We start from the raw sequence: 15,096 nt of genomic DNA, 5'->3' as shown, positions 1-15,096 counted from the left end.
TTGTTAATAAAAATATTCCTTAGGATTTTCAGGTTTCAGATCACTTACTACAGTTCTTCCTTAGGTACAAAAAAACCCCTGAAACCCAAATCTTCACCCTGTCTGTTATGCATAGGGATGTGTTTTGGATATTTAATGAAATGTGAGCAGATATGAGGTATTTTATGTATGGAGAGACTTAAGAGTCTCTGTATTGTGCCTCTGGCAAGTTCAGATTTGACCTAGTGGCTTGCTGAGTGTCACTGTAACAAGGTACCTCAGGCTCTTTCAGATAATAAGGTAAAGGGAGCATCATCAATAAGTGAGGGTACTTTAAATTCTCTAATGTACTTAGTACACTAAAGCTAACATACCAAAGCATCTGTTGCCATTTACAAAGAAGTGGTTTCAAGGTGTACTGTTGGGGTAACTTACTTATTTGAGTTCCTTTGATAAGGTCAACCTTTATTGCAAGGAACTTTATCAGAAGGAAAAAAAAAAAGCACAGTTTCATTCAGTATCTTACTTAAGCTCTTATACTCTTTTTTTACTGTTTTTGTGGTATTTCAATCATTCTTTATTTCCAGCTACATGAAACATAGTTGCTGAAGTTCCTTGTCTGTTGTTAAATAACTTATGCTCTTCAAATCCTTCCTCTGGTTTCCCATCCAATATTCTTTAAATTTTAAGTTTTCTCCAATGGTTGCAATATTTCTATTCTCTACATAGTTTATCAACAAAGTGTCTGTTCTAGGTTTAAAACTTCTTTAGGAAACTGCCAATGCAGACTTTTGAAATAGTCGTCACTGAAGTTAAGACAATCTTTTTTTTTTCCCTTGGGTTTTTATTTTTCTCTGCGAGAACAAAACACCTCCTACAATAAGCATTCCTTTTTTTTCTACTCTTGCAAAAATTTAAGGCTCTTCCTAATGAGTTTCAACACATTTTTTACCTCTTTGTGGAACATGGAAAGTAACTAAAATACATACTTATCTCAGATCTTTCTATTAACTACTAATGGCTTGGTGTAGGAGGATTTTGCTGGCTTTTCTAGTTGTTCATGGCTGACAGACTAGGTTTGAGTAAGTTTTATACATGTACATATTTACCCAGAAAGTAATGAGAAATATGAGAGAATTAAGTATAGACTCATAGGAAAGTCTGTCTAGCCAATAAAGAATTGAAAAAGTTTAAAGAAAAATCCAAACTTGTCTAATGTGTTAAGTCAACTCTAGACAAATTTAAATATAAAATGAATTAATCAAATAAGATAACCATTGCCTAACATCAGCTATATTATTTTGTGACAGGATGGCTGTAGTCATTTAATTTTGTCAAAGGAAATGAGCTCTAATTTTATTGTTCTTGTTTTGGAGTGTGAGCGTAAGAACACTTAGATTATATTTTGTTTTCTCTGGTTGTGATCCTTTACATACTGTTTTGTGGGAGAGCAAAGCAGCACAGTTCTATTCTCTGAACGCCATTACAGTGGGCCAATATGGCTGAGTATTGGTTATATAAAATCAGGTCTTCAAACCCACTAAATCTTTTTTTGCTACATGCTGCCATTTTAATTTTATTTTGGTTGAGGGGGGGGTGGAACTCGCCACCAAACAAAACTCATTGTTGGCACAATAGATCTAGCCTGGCACAAAAGTGAGTTCAGTGGCCTGGTATTGTGGCCTCTCAGCCAACTGAGTTTATGAGCATCCAGCTGTACCAGCTAGGAACCTTGGTTCTGTAAGAATTGAATTGTCATTGTAGCCTTGTAGAAACTTATTTTCTAAGACTTGACAAATCCACGTGTTCTTTATCTCTAGGCAATTCATTAATTCATTTTTATTAGAAGAACTTTTATTTCTGACTTCAGGGCATAAAAGACATCTTTCGAATGTTTGTCACCTGTATTTGTACACTAGGTATATGAAAATATATTTTGTTTGTTCAGAAGGAGTAGAATGTCTTAAGTGCGTATCAGCCTCTGTTAGCATTCATTTAATTCTCAATATGCTGAGGAGTTCAGACCACTAAAACTCTGCAACTTTGTAACAAAGTTCTCTTGTTGATTGTCTGTTGCTGCTCTGAGTTAGCACTTAATCAAAGCCTGCTGAATCTGTAACACAGACCCAGTAGGGTGGGGAGTTGCTTCTGACAACTGGTAGCAAAGAACAGTGTGTGAAGACAGATTTCTAGCACTGGAACATAATCTGATAGATGCAGCTAGTGTCAAAAGATCTTTGTCACTACTTTCTCTTTCTAAAGTGGTCAATATAAATGGTTCTGCAGTACTACCACTAAGTTGATGCCTCTCTGTACACAATTATTGCATCTGTGATTTAGACCAGTGCGGTTCCTCTGATTTTAGGTGCAGCAGCTGCAGACTGGGGGAAGGCAGTGGAACTGGTAAAAGCAATGTCCTTGTATTTCAGTGCTGACTGATCTGTTACCAAATGTATAATACAGACTTGTTTCAGTCCTCCTTTTACTGCTCAGTACTTCAAGTACAAATAATGGCACCACCATCTTTGGAGGTACAGATAGAGAAGAAAGTCCAGCTATAGTGTTGTATTACCAGGAGCTTCCCAGAAACAAAACCAGCTTCTGATGCGTGTGTTCCCATGCTGAACATCAGTGTACTATTTTGAGTTGTTTGCTTCCAAAGTGGTTAGAACCTTCCCTCAAATAGATGTAATTTACTACTTGCGTGTTTCTCTCAAGGCTGGGAGAGAGTCTGAGAAAGAAATTCTGCTTTTCTTTGTAGCTCTAGAAGATTAAGTATTGCTTTCTTCTTCTGGCTATGAGTTTCTTGGCAATGTTTCCCTGGAATTCGGTCTTGATATAGTTTTATCAGGGCTTCCTTTCTTTAGTAATTTTTTCTGTAAAGTTGCCTTCAGGACTTGCAATCAAATTTATAGTATGACAGTTATCTGAAAGCTATGGTTAGCCTAAAGACAAAGCTGGATATATGTAGGACAAAGATCTCTTCTAAGACCTCATCTCTGAATTGGGATTAGTAACTGTCAGGTTTTGCTAGACAAACCTAACAATTTTCTCTGTGATGTTTCCCAGCTGGAGGAAAAACATTTCTCTAGTCTTCAGAAAATGAGCTATTGCACTCAAAGGATCAGTTGGCACTAGATGTATCTGAATGTTGTAAAATTGAGCTACTGTTGCTACCCCAAGAGGACTGCATTCCCTAAGATTTCTTCGGAACTTTGCACATCCATAATTCAAGACTGTGCTCTAGAACCCTTCCCTAGCCCCCTGACACCAGTTCTTTCAAGCAGTGCTTTAGTTGCTTGGTCTTCATGTCTCAAGAAAGGACAGATGAGGTGTCAGTCTTAGGCGAGATATGTGCCTTCTTTCCTTCATTATTGTTAATATTTATCTTGTTCAGGAACAAAGCTGCAAAGAAAAGTATTCTACCAATAACTATTAGCTTGGAGCAGCAGTTTAACATTTCTAAGACTCAAGAAAACGTACATGTCTATAAAAGTTCCCTTTTCTATCCAATGTCTTTCTACCTTTTTTGATACATAGTTATGGCTGATATAGACTGCTAGTCTTTTTTCAGAAGGGCTTAATTCTAGTCTCTAATGCAGTGATCTCAAGGATCCTTTTCACCTGAGAATATTTCACTGAAGCTTCTCATTAGCTCAGATGTAGAGAGAAAGAGCTTTTTATTCCCCCTGCTTTCTTTTGCAATAGAGGCATTTATGCCAAACCTTTTCTTTCTTACCTTTCTTGCAGAGCTTCCCTGTTTTGGAAGTAGATCAACATTTTTGTTTATAATTTTATATATTGTATAGTTGTTTATAAATTTTAGTAGCAGATAGTGCCTCATCTACAATCCTTGACAGATTACCAATTTCATATCAACATACTAGAAGAGATGTCTTATCTAGTTATGTATAACTTCCTCACATTTGGCCAGTTGTATTCAAATAAATAATGTATTGACCAATAATTTTTGAATGTATATTATATAAACAGATGGAAGCAAAATGACATCTTTACTATGTAGCAGCATCTCATTGTCCTAGTTTTTGCTGGGATAGAGTTAATTTTCTTCATAGTAGCTGGTATTATGCTGCGGTTTGGATTTAGTATGAGAATAATGTTGACAACACACAGATGGTTTAGTTGTTGCTAAGTAGCACTTACATTAAGTCCAGGACTTTTCAGCTTCTCGTGCCCTACCAGCGAGAAGGCTGGAGGTGCACAAAGAGCTGGGAGGGGGCACAGCCAGGACAGCTGACCCAGCACCTCAGTGTCTTTCTTGTAGTGAGAGGCCCAAAACTGAACACAGTACTCGAGGCCATACTATTTCTGATACAAGCCAGGATGCTGTTGGCCACCTGGGCACACTGCTGGCTCATATTCAGCCAGCTCTCAACCAACACTTCCAGGTCCTTTTCTGCCAGGCAGCTTTCCAGCCACTCTTCCTCAAGCCTGTAGTGTTGCATGGGGTTGTTGTGACCCAAGTGCAGAACCCAACACTGAGCCTTGTTGAACCTCATGGCCTTGGCCCATGGCCTTGGCCCATCACCTGTCCAGATCCCTCTGTAGAGCCTTCCGAAGCTCAAGATCAACACTCCGGCCCAACTTGGTGTTGTCTGCAAACTTACTGAGGGTGCATTCGATCCCCTCATCCAGATCATTGATGAAGATATTAGAGAACTGGCCCCAGTACCGAGCCCTGGGGAACACCACTTGTGACTGGCCACCAACTCCATTCACCACAACTCTTTGGGCCTGGCCATCCAGCTGGTTTTTTACCCAGTGAAGAGTGCACCCATCCAAGCCATGAGCAGGCAGTTTCTCTAGGAGAAGGCTGTGGGAAATGGTGTCAAAGGGTTTACTAACGTCTAGGTAGGCAACATTCACACATCTTTAGTTTTTCTACCAGTTCGGGTTTTAAATGGTGCAGATCAGGTAAGTTCAGAATTTTCTTGCCTAAAACATCTGTCGACAGCATTTGTAAACCAAATGGAAGCACTTCTTGGTAGGGACTACTTCACATGCTCTGTAGAAACCACCTGTACTGGTTAATACTGGGTGTCTTGGACAGCTCTGTTAAAAATTTCTTTATGCAGTTTGCCTACCCATCTTGCTTAGGACAGGTTGGTTTGTTTTAACGACCTCATCTGTCTGAGCTGCTACTCCCTGCAGCAGGAAAAATTAGTAAGAAGCTGAAGAAAGGCCATGCATTGCAGTCATCTTCCATGTGAGGAAGTACTGTTTGTCCTTTAATATTTTTAAGGTTTGTGGACTTAAGTTATTTTTATTTATTGGTCTTACTTGCAGGACCTCAGTCATGTCCTTGAAAGTGCTTTTTATCTTGATCCTCTTAAAAGCCTCCTTTTTGCTTCAGCAGGACAAAGCTGTTCATTAAGACTTCCAAGCTATCTCTTGAAGATAAATTGAAAGATAAAGCTGTTCCATTGCAGAGATCTTAAAATCAGTTCAGGGTATATGGACATTATTATAAACTAAATTAACTTCATCACATGCAAAGCAAGGGTTATTCTTCCTAAGCACAAGCAGCTTGATTGTACATCTTTAAGATATATTGCTATAGAAGTCCAGAAGTTTGTGTATCTGCTACCTGGAGATATGCATACTATATAGGGGTTTTTTGTGTGTTAGCCTATAGACTGTTTATTAGCTTGCCCTGTCACATTTTTTCCTGTGATTAAAATACAACTTTAACACCTAAAAGATTAGGTAGGTAGAAAACTGTGACCTATGCAGTGGAATTAGTATTTCTTCAAGAATTATAGTAAATATTTAAGAAACAAACCAAAACAAACCCTGTTTAATTACCTGTTTAATCAAAATTAACAGTTTGATACTTTAGATATGTCTTTGTATCGCTTTCCAAAAGCAGATTTTAACTTCCCTCCCCTTCCCTGGAGTTATCATATTGTTACTTGATATTAACTACTGATTTGTTAAATAGAATTCAAAACCTAGTTTAGATCTCAGGTATTAGAAAGAACTAATTTTGTAGATATTTAACTGTTCTGTTAATTCGTGCTTTAGAGCTGTTTATGACAAATTCATCCAATTTAATTTTATACTTTTGGTAGTTGACTTCTAGCTGCTAAGTGTGTAATACAGTAGGAGCTTCAATAGCCCACTCTGCAAAGGCTGCATGAATTCCAGCATAGTATTAGCAGCAGAATGGCACAGCATATCCACAGAGGAATTCATCTTTCAATTTGCACTTAAAAGTTAAGTGCCCTTACCACCATTTCCTATGGCAAGATGAGTCATGTTTGTACTGTATAACAGGGTACTTGCACCTGTAGGTTACATATTTGAAACTCTAGCTAACTTGTAGACAAGACCTTTAAAGACGCCTGACGGAGGCTTTACCATTATAATGCCATCTTTATAAATGATGGCAAGTTAATTGGTTTAAGAAGAAAATGTTCTATAGTGTTAATTTGCTTAATATATATCCATTAATTAGGGTAAACATAAAAATAAGCCATATATACTGGTATGTTAGGGTGAATAACAATTGTGTCTTTAGATTATGTGTTCTCAATGATATGCCATCCAAAAATCCTCACGGGAGACTTTCTCAGTGTTGTGATTTTGTGGTTGTGATCAAATGTGATTTTAGTGAAAGTGAAAATTATTAGTTTAGTGAAATAAATAAGAATTTTTTGTTTTATATCAACAGAATAGTTACAGTATGTGTAGTGGCTTAGGGAGCTTTTCTGTAGTGTTTTACAAGCATTGAGGTGTGGGTTTTTTCAAGAAGGCATTCTGTCAGTCTTTCAGTTTATGGTGCCTGTGAAGTTGGTCAGAGTTCTTTGTGTCTTTTCATCCCTATCCTAGAGTATTATCCTTGTGTTCATTCCTCCTAGTAAGCCGTGTTTAGGAGTCATCCTCTCCATATATGCTATTGTCCTAAACTTTTCTTGTCTATTAAAAACTAGCTAGATACAATTACTGTCCTCTCTTATAACTGTATAAAGCATAGCTTTTGGTTTATTTAGAAAAATTATGCACTTATTTTACATTGAGTGACATTGTATAAATTTAATTTGACTAAATGGTTGGTTCAGTAATCACATCTTAAGACAGCCATTTGTTTTTATATTCACCTTCAATTAATAATTTTGTGATGTCCATTCAGTATAACCAGATGGAGTTATTGTTATCAATCCATTATCAATTACCAAGCCTGCCACGTATCAACCATGGCAGAAAAAAACAGAATTCAGCAGTATTCTGAGAAGCGTTTAAAAATCGGTCTGCTGATTTTAGTATTATAAGTTATGAATTATAAAAAAAAGTCCTTGAAGGGGAGGCTTTAGCTCTGAGTTGAGGGAGAAAATTAGGTTTCAGAACAAATTTGTTGCCAAATAAGACGTTTGGAGTTACTGTACAGAATTAACACCTAACACGAGTATTTTCCCACAAGATAGAAAGGCAGTTGAGAGAACTGCAATTACTGTGAAAGCATGTGCATGTTAGTTTATTCTTGTGTAGTAATCAGATATTTATTTAAACACAAATTGTGGATTTCTTTAATTTTACAGATAGTACAGTGGCCTTTCTCTTGCTTTTAACTTGGTTTTGTCTCACATTATGAGCGGTTTAAGAGCACTTAATGCACCAGTACCAATTTATTCTCCCAGAAATGATCACAAGAGTGAACAATACTAGCAGCCAAACAGAGGACTGGTGTATGTATTTGAATATACTCATATGAGTGTTCAGGATACTGCCATCTGGTTTAGGAAATGGCAATATAAGGATGATGGAATTAGGTTACTATGGAAAAAATCTGGATGCCCAATAAGTATTCTCAAATTTTTAACAAATTTTTCTTTTTGCTGTCTGTCAGTTTTCCATAGTATAGGTGGATAAGCATGATATTTTGGTTGTTTTTGTGAAGAAAAAGTAGTACAGCATTTAGGATGAGCAAGTAAGGTAAGCTTTGTGAAAATAAATACCTACTTTGTAGAAAAAGCTGAGAAATGGAGTCTAGATTGTGGATTAAGGTACAAAAATCTGCTGTTCCTGTGGGGGATGGTAAGGAAGAGGGCAATGATTATCTTCAAAAGGAATAACCAGTATTTTAAAAGACAAATGCTTTCTGTGTGTTCTCTTGCTTTGGTCCCTTTTTCTGGTTCCCATAGTAGTCTCTCAAGGTATATGAAGAGGAAAAAGAAGGGAAAATGGAATTTAATGCTGAAAGACCAGTAAATGAGCACCTTTTCTTTCTTTCTTTTAGTTTTTTTTTTTCTTCCTCCACCAAAGGATAGTATGCTTCAACAAATATAAGTTACCAGATACAATTTGAGAGTGACTGAAATTTTTCATATAATGACAGAGGTTCCCAAACTTTCTGAACAACCAATTCTCTTTCTTTATTTTTCAAATGGACCAGCAAGTATCTTCCCAAGGAAATTTGTTTGAAAATGTTTTAAAGGTGGTGTAACTTTTGTGCTCTTAGTATAGGTTTGTAGACCACTGGCTGTATATATGAGCGTTACTGGTCTTTGAAGTTGTGCTAATGGATAAATGCATTAGAAAAAATAGGTATGTTAATCAACTATTTAGAGTAAGGTAAAAATAAGTTAAGTATCAGCATAGCTGGTTACTTTGTGATGTATGCTAGATTTCCAAATACTGAGACAAATGAAAATACTACCACTTGAATATTCATAAGTGGTCTTCACAAAACTTGGTCAATGATTGCTTTAAGTAAATACCAGTGTAGCTGTGACGACTTCAAAATGTCTTACTTTCTAGAGCTATGAAGACGAGAGGAGGAATCGGTCAGAACTTGAGGTTAGATGCCAGCGTTTAACACTGGAACTGGCTGATACCAAGCAGATGATTCAGCAAGGTGATTACAGACAAGAGAACTATGATAAAGTAAAATGGTAGGTATCTCTCTAGTTCAAGTGTTCTACTAGCATACAAATGTTAATAAACTTCAGCTTTGACTAGAGTTTTTCGTTTCACGATTTTTATTTTACACACACCACAGATATTTTTTCCTTACCGCAATCCACTAACAATTCAGTTATCTCCTGTAGTATATTGCAGTCATAAGATGAACGCTACTTTGAAATCTGATGCATCAAATTATCTTCCTAAAAGTTTATATTTAGGGATTCACTATGTTTTCAGAAGAGCCTAGCAGTCTCATTGCAGCTAAAGAACTGGGAGCTGTCGATGCCAACCATCTTAGAACAAGTACTCTTTTTATTTTCCTAGTTTAAAAGCAATGATCTAACAAAAGACCCTGTGCTTTACTGTGTGGTGCCTACACAGTGAATTAAGAGGGTAGGATCTTAGGAATTAATATTTAACAACTTAAGACATCCTTGTAACCATAAATTTGAAAAGGCTGTTGTGAGAACTCTTAGAGAATCTTAGGGTTACCTTAGTGAATTGGTTTAACTGCAGGAAGTTCCAGTGTCTCTTTTCATTTTTAAAATACAGATTTTAGCATTCCAGCCTGTGCTTTGAGTGCCCATCTCATGAACAACAATTGCAAAATAGTGAAAATGGACTTCTTATAAATACACTCATAGACATATACTTCACGGTCCAGCTCCCAAATAGCTTTTCCAGTGTGCTTGCAAGTACAAAAAAACTGGCCTTTGGCACATTTGCTGGGGAATGGATTAAAAAATGGGGATTATGAATAGAAAACAGCCTGTCGGCTCCTTAGTTGTTCATACTGAATGAACTCAGGCACAGTTACTGACACAAAGTCATTTGAAGGAGAGTCTGTGTTCTGTTCACAGCTATATGTACTAAAACAACTTTGGAATCTACCTGGAAGCTTGTTGCAAATAGGATGGATTGATGCTTATGGTTTGCTTCCCATGTGCAACTGCATCTTAATAAGTGGATTGTAATAACTTTCATGTGAATGGCCCCAGTGTTTAACAGTGTACGTTTAAAATAGTCTTGAGTTGAAAAAGGCATGAATAAACGTGCCAAAACTATATTTGAGAGAGTAGGTTGTATTCATCTGGGTAGGCACAGACGAAGGGGAGGGGAGAGCACTGTTGGCATGACTGCATGAGGATATTTGGGAGTATTGCACGAGTTAATCACTTCCAGACTCGTTTCTGCCTTTAAAAATGCTATGTCAAATCTAGTTCTGGTGTACTACAAGTTATCTCAGTTTTAAAGCTATGCTATGCTTAATATAAAACTGGTTAGCTTTTTTCCAAATTGCAAGCTCATACTGGCTCATTCATTTCACTGTTCTGACAAGGTCAGATAGAGTGGAGACACAGAGCTGCTTCTTTATGCATATGGAAAGCACTCTTACTCAGGACACCAACATAATTTTTGCAGCTGTGTCATATATTTTAAGCATGAAAAGAGTAGTGCAACCTCCTGTGGTATCAAGGGGCTGTATACAAGGGAGAGTAGCAACTGAGAACAAGTATACGTTGCTTTCTGCTTCATTAGGAAGATGAGAATGAAATTGCTTTAGTTTTTCATCAAACTTAATGTCTGCAAAAGATTCAGGAGAATGTCACGGGAAATAACATCAAAAGCTTGCCAAATCTGAAAGGATGGACAAGGGTACTTACAGTACCCGTTGCTAAGAGGAGAAATGTGTAGCCCAAAGCCTCAAGAAGAATAATCAGAGTATGAAATAATTTAGGATAGGAATTCAGGATTATTGTATTATAATCTAGGATTTTTTTAAAATACTTAGAAATTAAGAAAATTACTTCATATAATAAGATATTGTTGCAGTGTTAATAACTAAAAAAAGGTAAAATTATCACTAAAGTGCTATGAGTGACTGGTTGGAAGAAGTCAGTGTCATGAACTGAAAGAAGACTGAGAAATGACAAATGCACAGGAATCTTGTTCATTACATTTTATGCACCTAATAATTTCACTTTATTTTAACAGTGAACGTGATGTATTTGAACATGAATTGTCAGAACTCAGAAGAAAATATGAAATATTAGAGGTGTCACACAAAGCGCAAGCTAAAGAAAGAAATGACTTATCAAAAGAGGTAAACATAAAGTTCTTATCTCAATAATTGTCTATTTCTTCACCTCAGGAATTTGATTGTTTGTCTAATCAAGTCTGGAGGATCATGGATTAGAATGGTCCACAGGAGAGCAGCTGGTCCAACCCTCGCATGCAGTGCAGAGCCAACATAGGTCAGGTTCCTTAGGGCTTTGTCAAGTTTTGAATATCACCAAGCAATGAGATTCCACAGCCTTTTCTGGACAATCTGTTCCATGTTTGTCCACACTCTTTGTGAAAAATTTTTTTTAAACCTAATCAGAGTTGTTGCAGCTTTTTTCTGTTGCCTGTCACTGTGTGCTTCCAAGAGTCTGGCTCGCTCTATGCGGTCCAGTTGGATAGGTGAAGACAACAATAAGCTTTTCCCCATCCAGATTTCTCTTCTGAAAGCTGAAAAAACCCCACATTTCTCTCAACCCCTTGTACATCACATGCTGCAGTCCATGACTGTCTTGGTAGAGCTCCTCTGGTCTTGCTCTGGTATGTTAATGATGTCTTTATGGGGAACTCAGAATGGGACATGGCACACCAAATACAGTCTCACAAGTACTAAACACAGGGTAATCATTTTCTTCAACCTGTTGTCTGCATTGTTGCTAATGCAGCTCAGTAGGCACTTGGCCGCCTTTTCTGTCAGTGCACACTTCTGCCTCATGTTCAGTTTGTTCAACTCATATTCACCTGTCCAATCCATATTTTGCCAATTTTCCCATAGATATGTTATGGGAGATGGCTGAAAGCTATGCAAAAGTCCAAGTAAATGACATGGACAGCTGTGCCCTCATCCATAGAGCCAACTTTCTTGTCAGGTTTGCTAGGCACGGTTTGGCCTTGGTAAATACATGCTAGTTGTTTCCAGTCACCTTTTCCTCCATATGCTTCCAGGATATGGCTTCCAGGAGGATTTGCTTCATAATCTTAGTGGGGACTGAGATTAGACTTACAAACCCACAGTTCACTGGGTCCTTCTTGTTGAAGATGGATTCTGGTCATCAGAAGCCCTACTCACTTGCTATGATCTTTCAAACAGCAGGCCAACCTCACAGCAACATTGGCTATCTCCCTCAACATCGGTCAAGTGCTTTCTGTTTTTCCCTAGGCACTATGTACATGCCATTTTCCTAGGTCTCTAGCTTAGTCTTCCTTTGCTGCAGTCTTCCAAACCCTGCCAATAAACTCAGGAACCTGGGAGGCCCAAGGACAACATTTGCCAGTGAAGGCTGAATGCTGTGAGTATGCTCTATCCCTCAAAAGGTGCAGAACTAGTTATAACTTACTTTAGCTCTTTCAGACCAATAGTGACAGTAGGGCAGAGATACTGTGTAGCTTATGTTTTGTTGTGTATGTTTTTTCTAGACATCAATAGAGTACATAGTTTTTCTTCTTTGTGACTCTTCAGTAAAATAATGGTTCAATTGCCTGAAGTATGTTTCACTTCGCCTTTACAGAAGTTAGTTCTGTGTCAGGAATAGAGAGACTGCTATTCTGGACCTCTTCTTTCTATGATACTGCCTATTGTCAAGAGGAACTCCAGTGCTGCTTCCTTTTTCGGCAGGACTGCCTACTAGGGTGATGGACTGTTTTTCTCTAACATGTCTCTGTTCATCTTTGAAAATCTTTCTGCTGGGAAAATGAATAAATGCCTCTTCAGGCACAGAGAGTTTCTCATCTTTGTCAGGGTTCTGGTGAGTTCTGATCCAGTTAGGTCAGTCACTTCAGTGACTCAGTCATTGCCATTCTGGTAGCACTGGTGTTTCACAGGAGAATGTGTTTCTGCTGCTCCAAAGACCATCCAAGAGCCAGAGCCCTGCCAGGTCAAGAAAAATGTCCCTTGCTGCTTCTCTGTTCATTCATTCAGTCATGAATTGTTCAGTGATGACTCCCTTACTGAACATGTATGATAACTTTTGAGTCAAGGGACTTAGAGAAATATGTGTAGAGAATATTTCCAAGTCCACTGCCTTGATCTATAGGACTTTTTATAGTTTATACCAGTACAAGCTTCCATTACTCACTATCCATTATCACTATTTCTGTATCAAAATTGTGCGTGGGGAGGATTGCTTCAGTGAACCTCCAGGATTACTTACTCAATTTAAGTAAGTGGGATAGAATCATGGAAAACTATGGGAACCACTAAGGGATTTTTCCCTTCATCTGATGTTGGCGTAACTTTGCAACAGCTTTTCAGGAGGGAGAAGAGGCTTTTTTTACTGAATCTCAAGAAGGAAACTTTTTCAGTTTGTATCATCATTGACTAGTTATCAGATGGTTTGTAGCTCAGTGCAATTTTGATGCAAAAATAAGAATATTTTTTAAGCTGAGTTTCTGTATAGAAATCTTTCCAGGAAACATCAAAAGGAATAAAGAAATAATTGATTGGCTGTTCTGAATTAACTTGAGAATTTATTTTTTAATGTGAATGAAAGGGGCACTGCATGAGAAGGTTGTTCTTGACTTCTGTACTGGTCCCCGCAAGAATCAAATGGAGAATCTTTGTGTGTTTTTTTTTCCTTCTTAACTCTGTTATCCCAGAGGTGCTACATCCATGGCTGATGGGCTCGGCCTTGGCCAGTGGTGGGTCTGTCTTGGAGCTGGCTGGTATTGGCCCTGTTGGGCATAGGGGAAGCTTCTAGCAGCTTCTCACAGAAGCCACCCCTGTAGCCCCACCTGCTACCAAAACCTTGCCACACAAACCCGATACACAGATGGAGAGAAGCATGCCTCTAAGAGCTTTTTTGCCTTTTTTTTTTTTTTTTTTTGGTACGGATTTTTGGCTGTTTAACTAGTTGTTCCATGTCTTTGACTCGAATATCTCCATTAAGTAACCTTTAGTCCTTTTATGACTCAGGAAGGGTGAATTCTGTCTAAAACATGTACATGATGTCTTTATAGCTTTGGGGGACATATTTCTGATACATTACTTATTTATCATTCTTTGAACTTGGCATGTGACATCCTCAAGAGGTTAAATGGCAAAATTATTTAAGGTGATAAAACTGCATTTTGCTATAATGAGTAAGGAGTTGGCCACTGTGCACGAGTGCCATTATGGTTTGTGGCTGTTCTCTGACAATGTTCACCTAGAATAAATGGAGTCTACTCTCTCCCACACCGCTTCTTGGAGTAGTAAAGATGACTGATCTGGTGATTGGGAAGGCTGTTACAGAAACTCAGAAGATACTAATGTTTATACTTTGGCATCAGTTCAGCTTTCTGTAGCAACACAATGCTAAATGAAAGTCAAAACAAGGCGTGCATAACCCTCTTTGCCCTTGGTGCTGGCCTGGACCATTGCCTTGTCCATGACAATCATGATATACTTCAGCCCCAGAACTAGTAGTTTTACCATTTCTTTATGGAGCAATAATCACTCTGGTGCACTTAAACTTTTCACTTCTGTTTCTGAGAGTGTCGTAGCCAGTATGATGACAGATTGGTACCAAGACTCGTAACTGGTATTTCTGACATCGTACTTTTCAGTACTATCGCTATATAGTACCTCAGTAGTATTTAGATACTGAGGTACATTAAGGGACACTATCTCTTTTTCAGGTGCCAATTACCAGAAATAAATAATGAAAACTCATACAAGTATAATTTTATTAAAGCCTTTTTTTCAGCATAAAACTTCACCACCTTACTCATGTTGAACATAAGTGTAAATAGAGTTTTTTGGTTCAGGTGATTTCACAGAGGAGAGTTACAATGAAATCACAAATATGTGTACATAGGTTAAATACTTATCTTGAAGTTCATGTTAAAGTGTTCTTTTTAATGTCTTTTATAGCTGGCAACTATACAACAATCCCTCAACTTGTTGCAAAAAGATAAAGATTATCTTAATCGTCAGAATATGGAGCTTAGTGTTCGCTGTGCACATGAAGAAGATCGTCTTGAAAGACTTCAGATGCAGCTAGAGGATGCCAAAAAAGCTAGGGAAGAAATGTATGAAAAATATGTTGCATCCAGGTAAGTTATCTTGTGTTCACTTCTATCAGTAGACAAGTTAGTTAACTGTTTTCCCTTGTTTCTTGCACAAATCCTGTTTAAATATAATTTTAACTTTCA

General features: G+C 37.7%; 1 protein-coding gene across 2 annotated transcripts in view; it reads left to right on the top strand.

The window, feature by feature from the left end:
* Window positions 1–15,096, top strand: part of PIBF1 (progesterone immunomodulatory binding factor 1) — a 127,193-nt gene that overhangs the window by 12,024 nt on the left and 100,073 nt on the right. For both annotated transcript variants that reach the window (XM_075741690.1, XM_075741691.1), the window contains exons 6-8: window positions 8,758–8,891; window positions 10,900–11,008; window positions 14,816–14,997. In XM_075741690.1, the coding sequence (XP_075597805.1) occupies window positions 8,758–8,891; window positions 10,900–11,008; window positions 14,816–14,997 (425 nt within the window). The remainder of the gene's footprint in view (window positions 1–8,757; window positions 8,892–10,899; window positions 11,009–14,815; window positions 14,998–15,096) is intronic.

The sequence above is a fragment of the Balearica regulorum genome, chromosome 1, assembly GCF_011004875.1.
Source record: "Balearica regulorum gibbericeps isolate bBalReg1 chromosome 1, bBalReg1.pri, whole genome shotgun sequence".
Taxonomy (NCBI): domain Eukaryota; kingdom Metazoa; phylum Chordata; class Aves; order Gruiformes; family Gruidae; genus Balearica; species Balearica regulorum.
The sequence above is the reverse complement of the archived record's forward strand: the minus strand, read 5'-3'. Positions and strand labels throughout refer to the sequence as shown.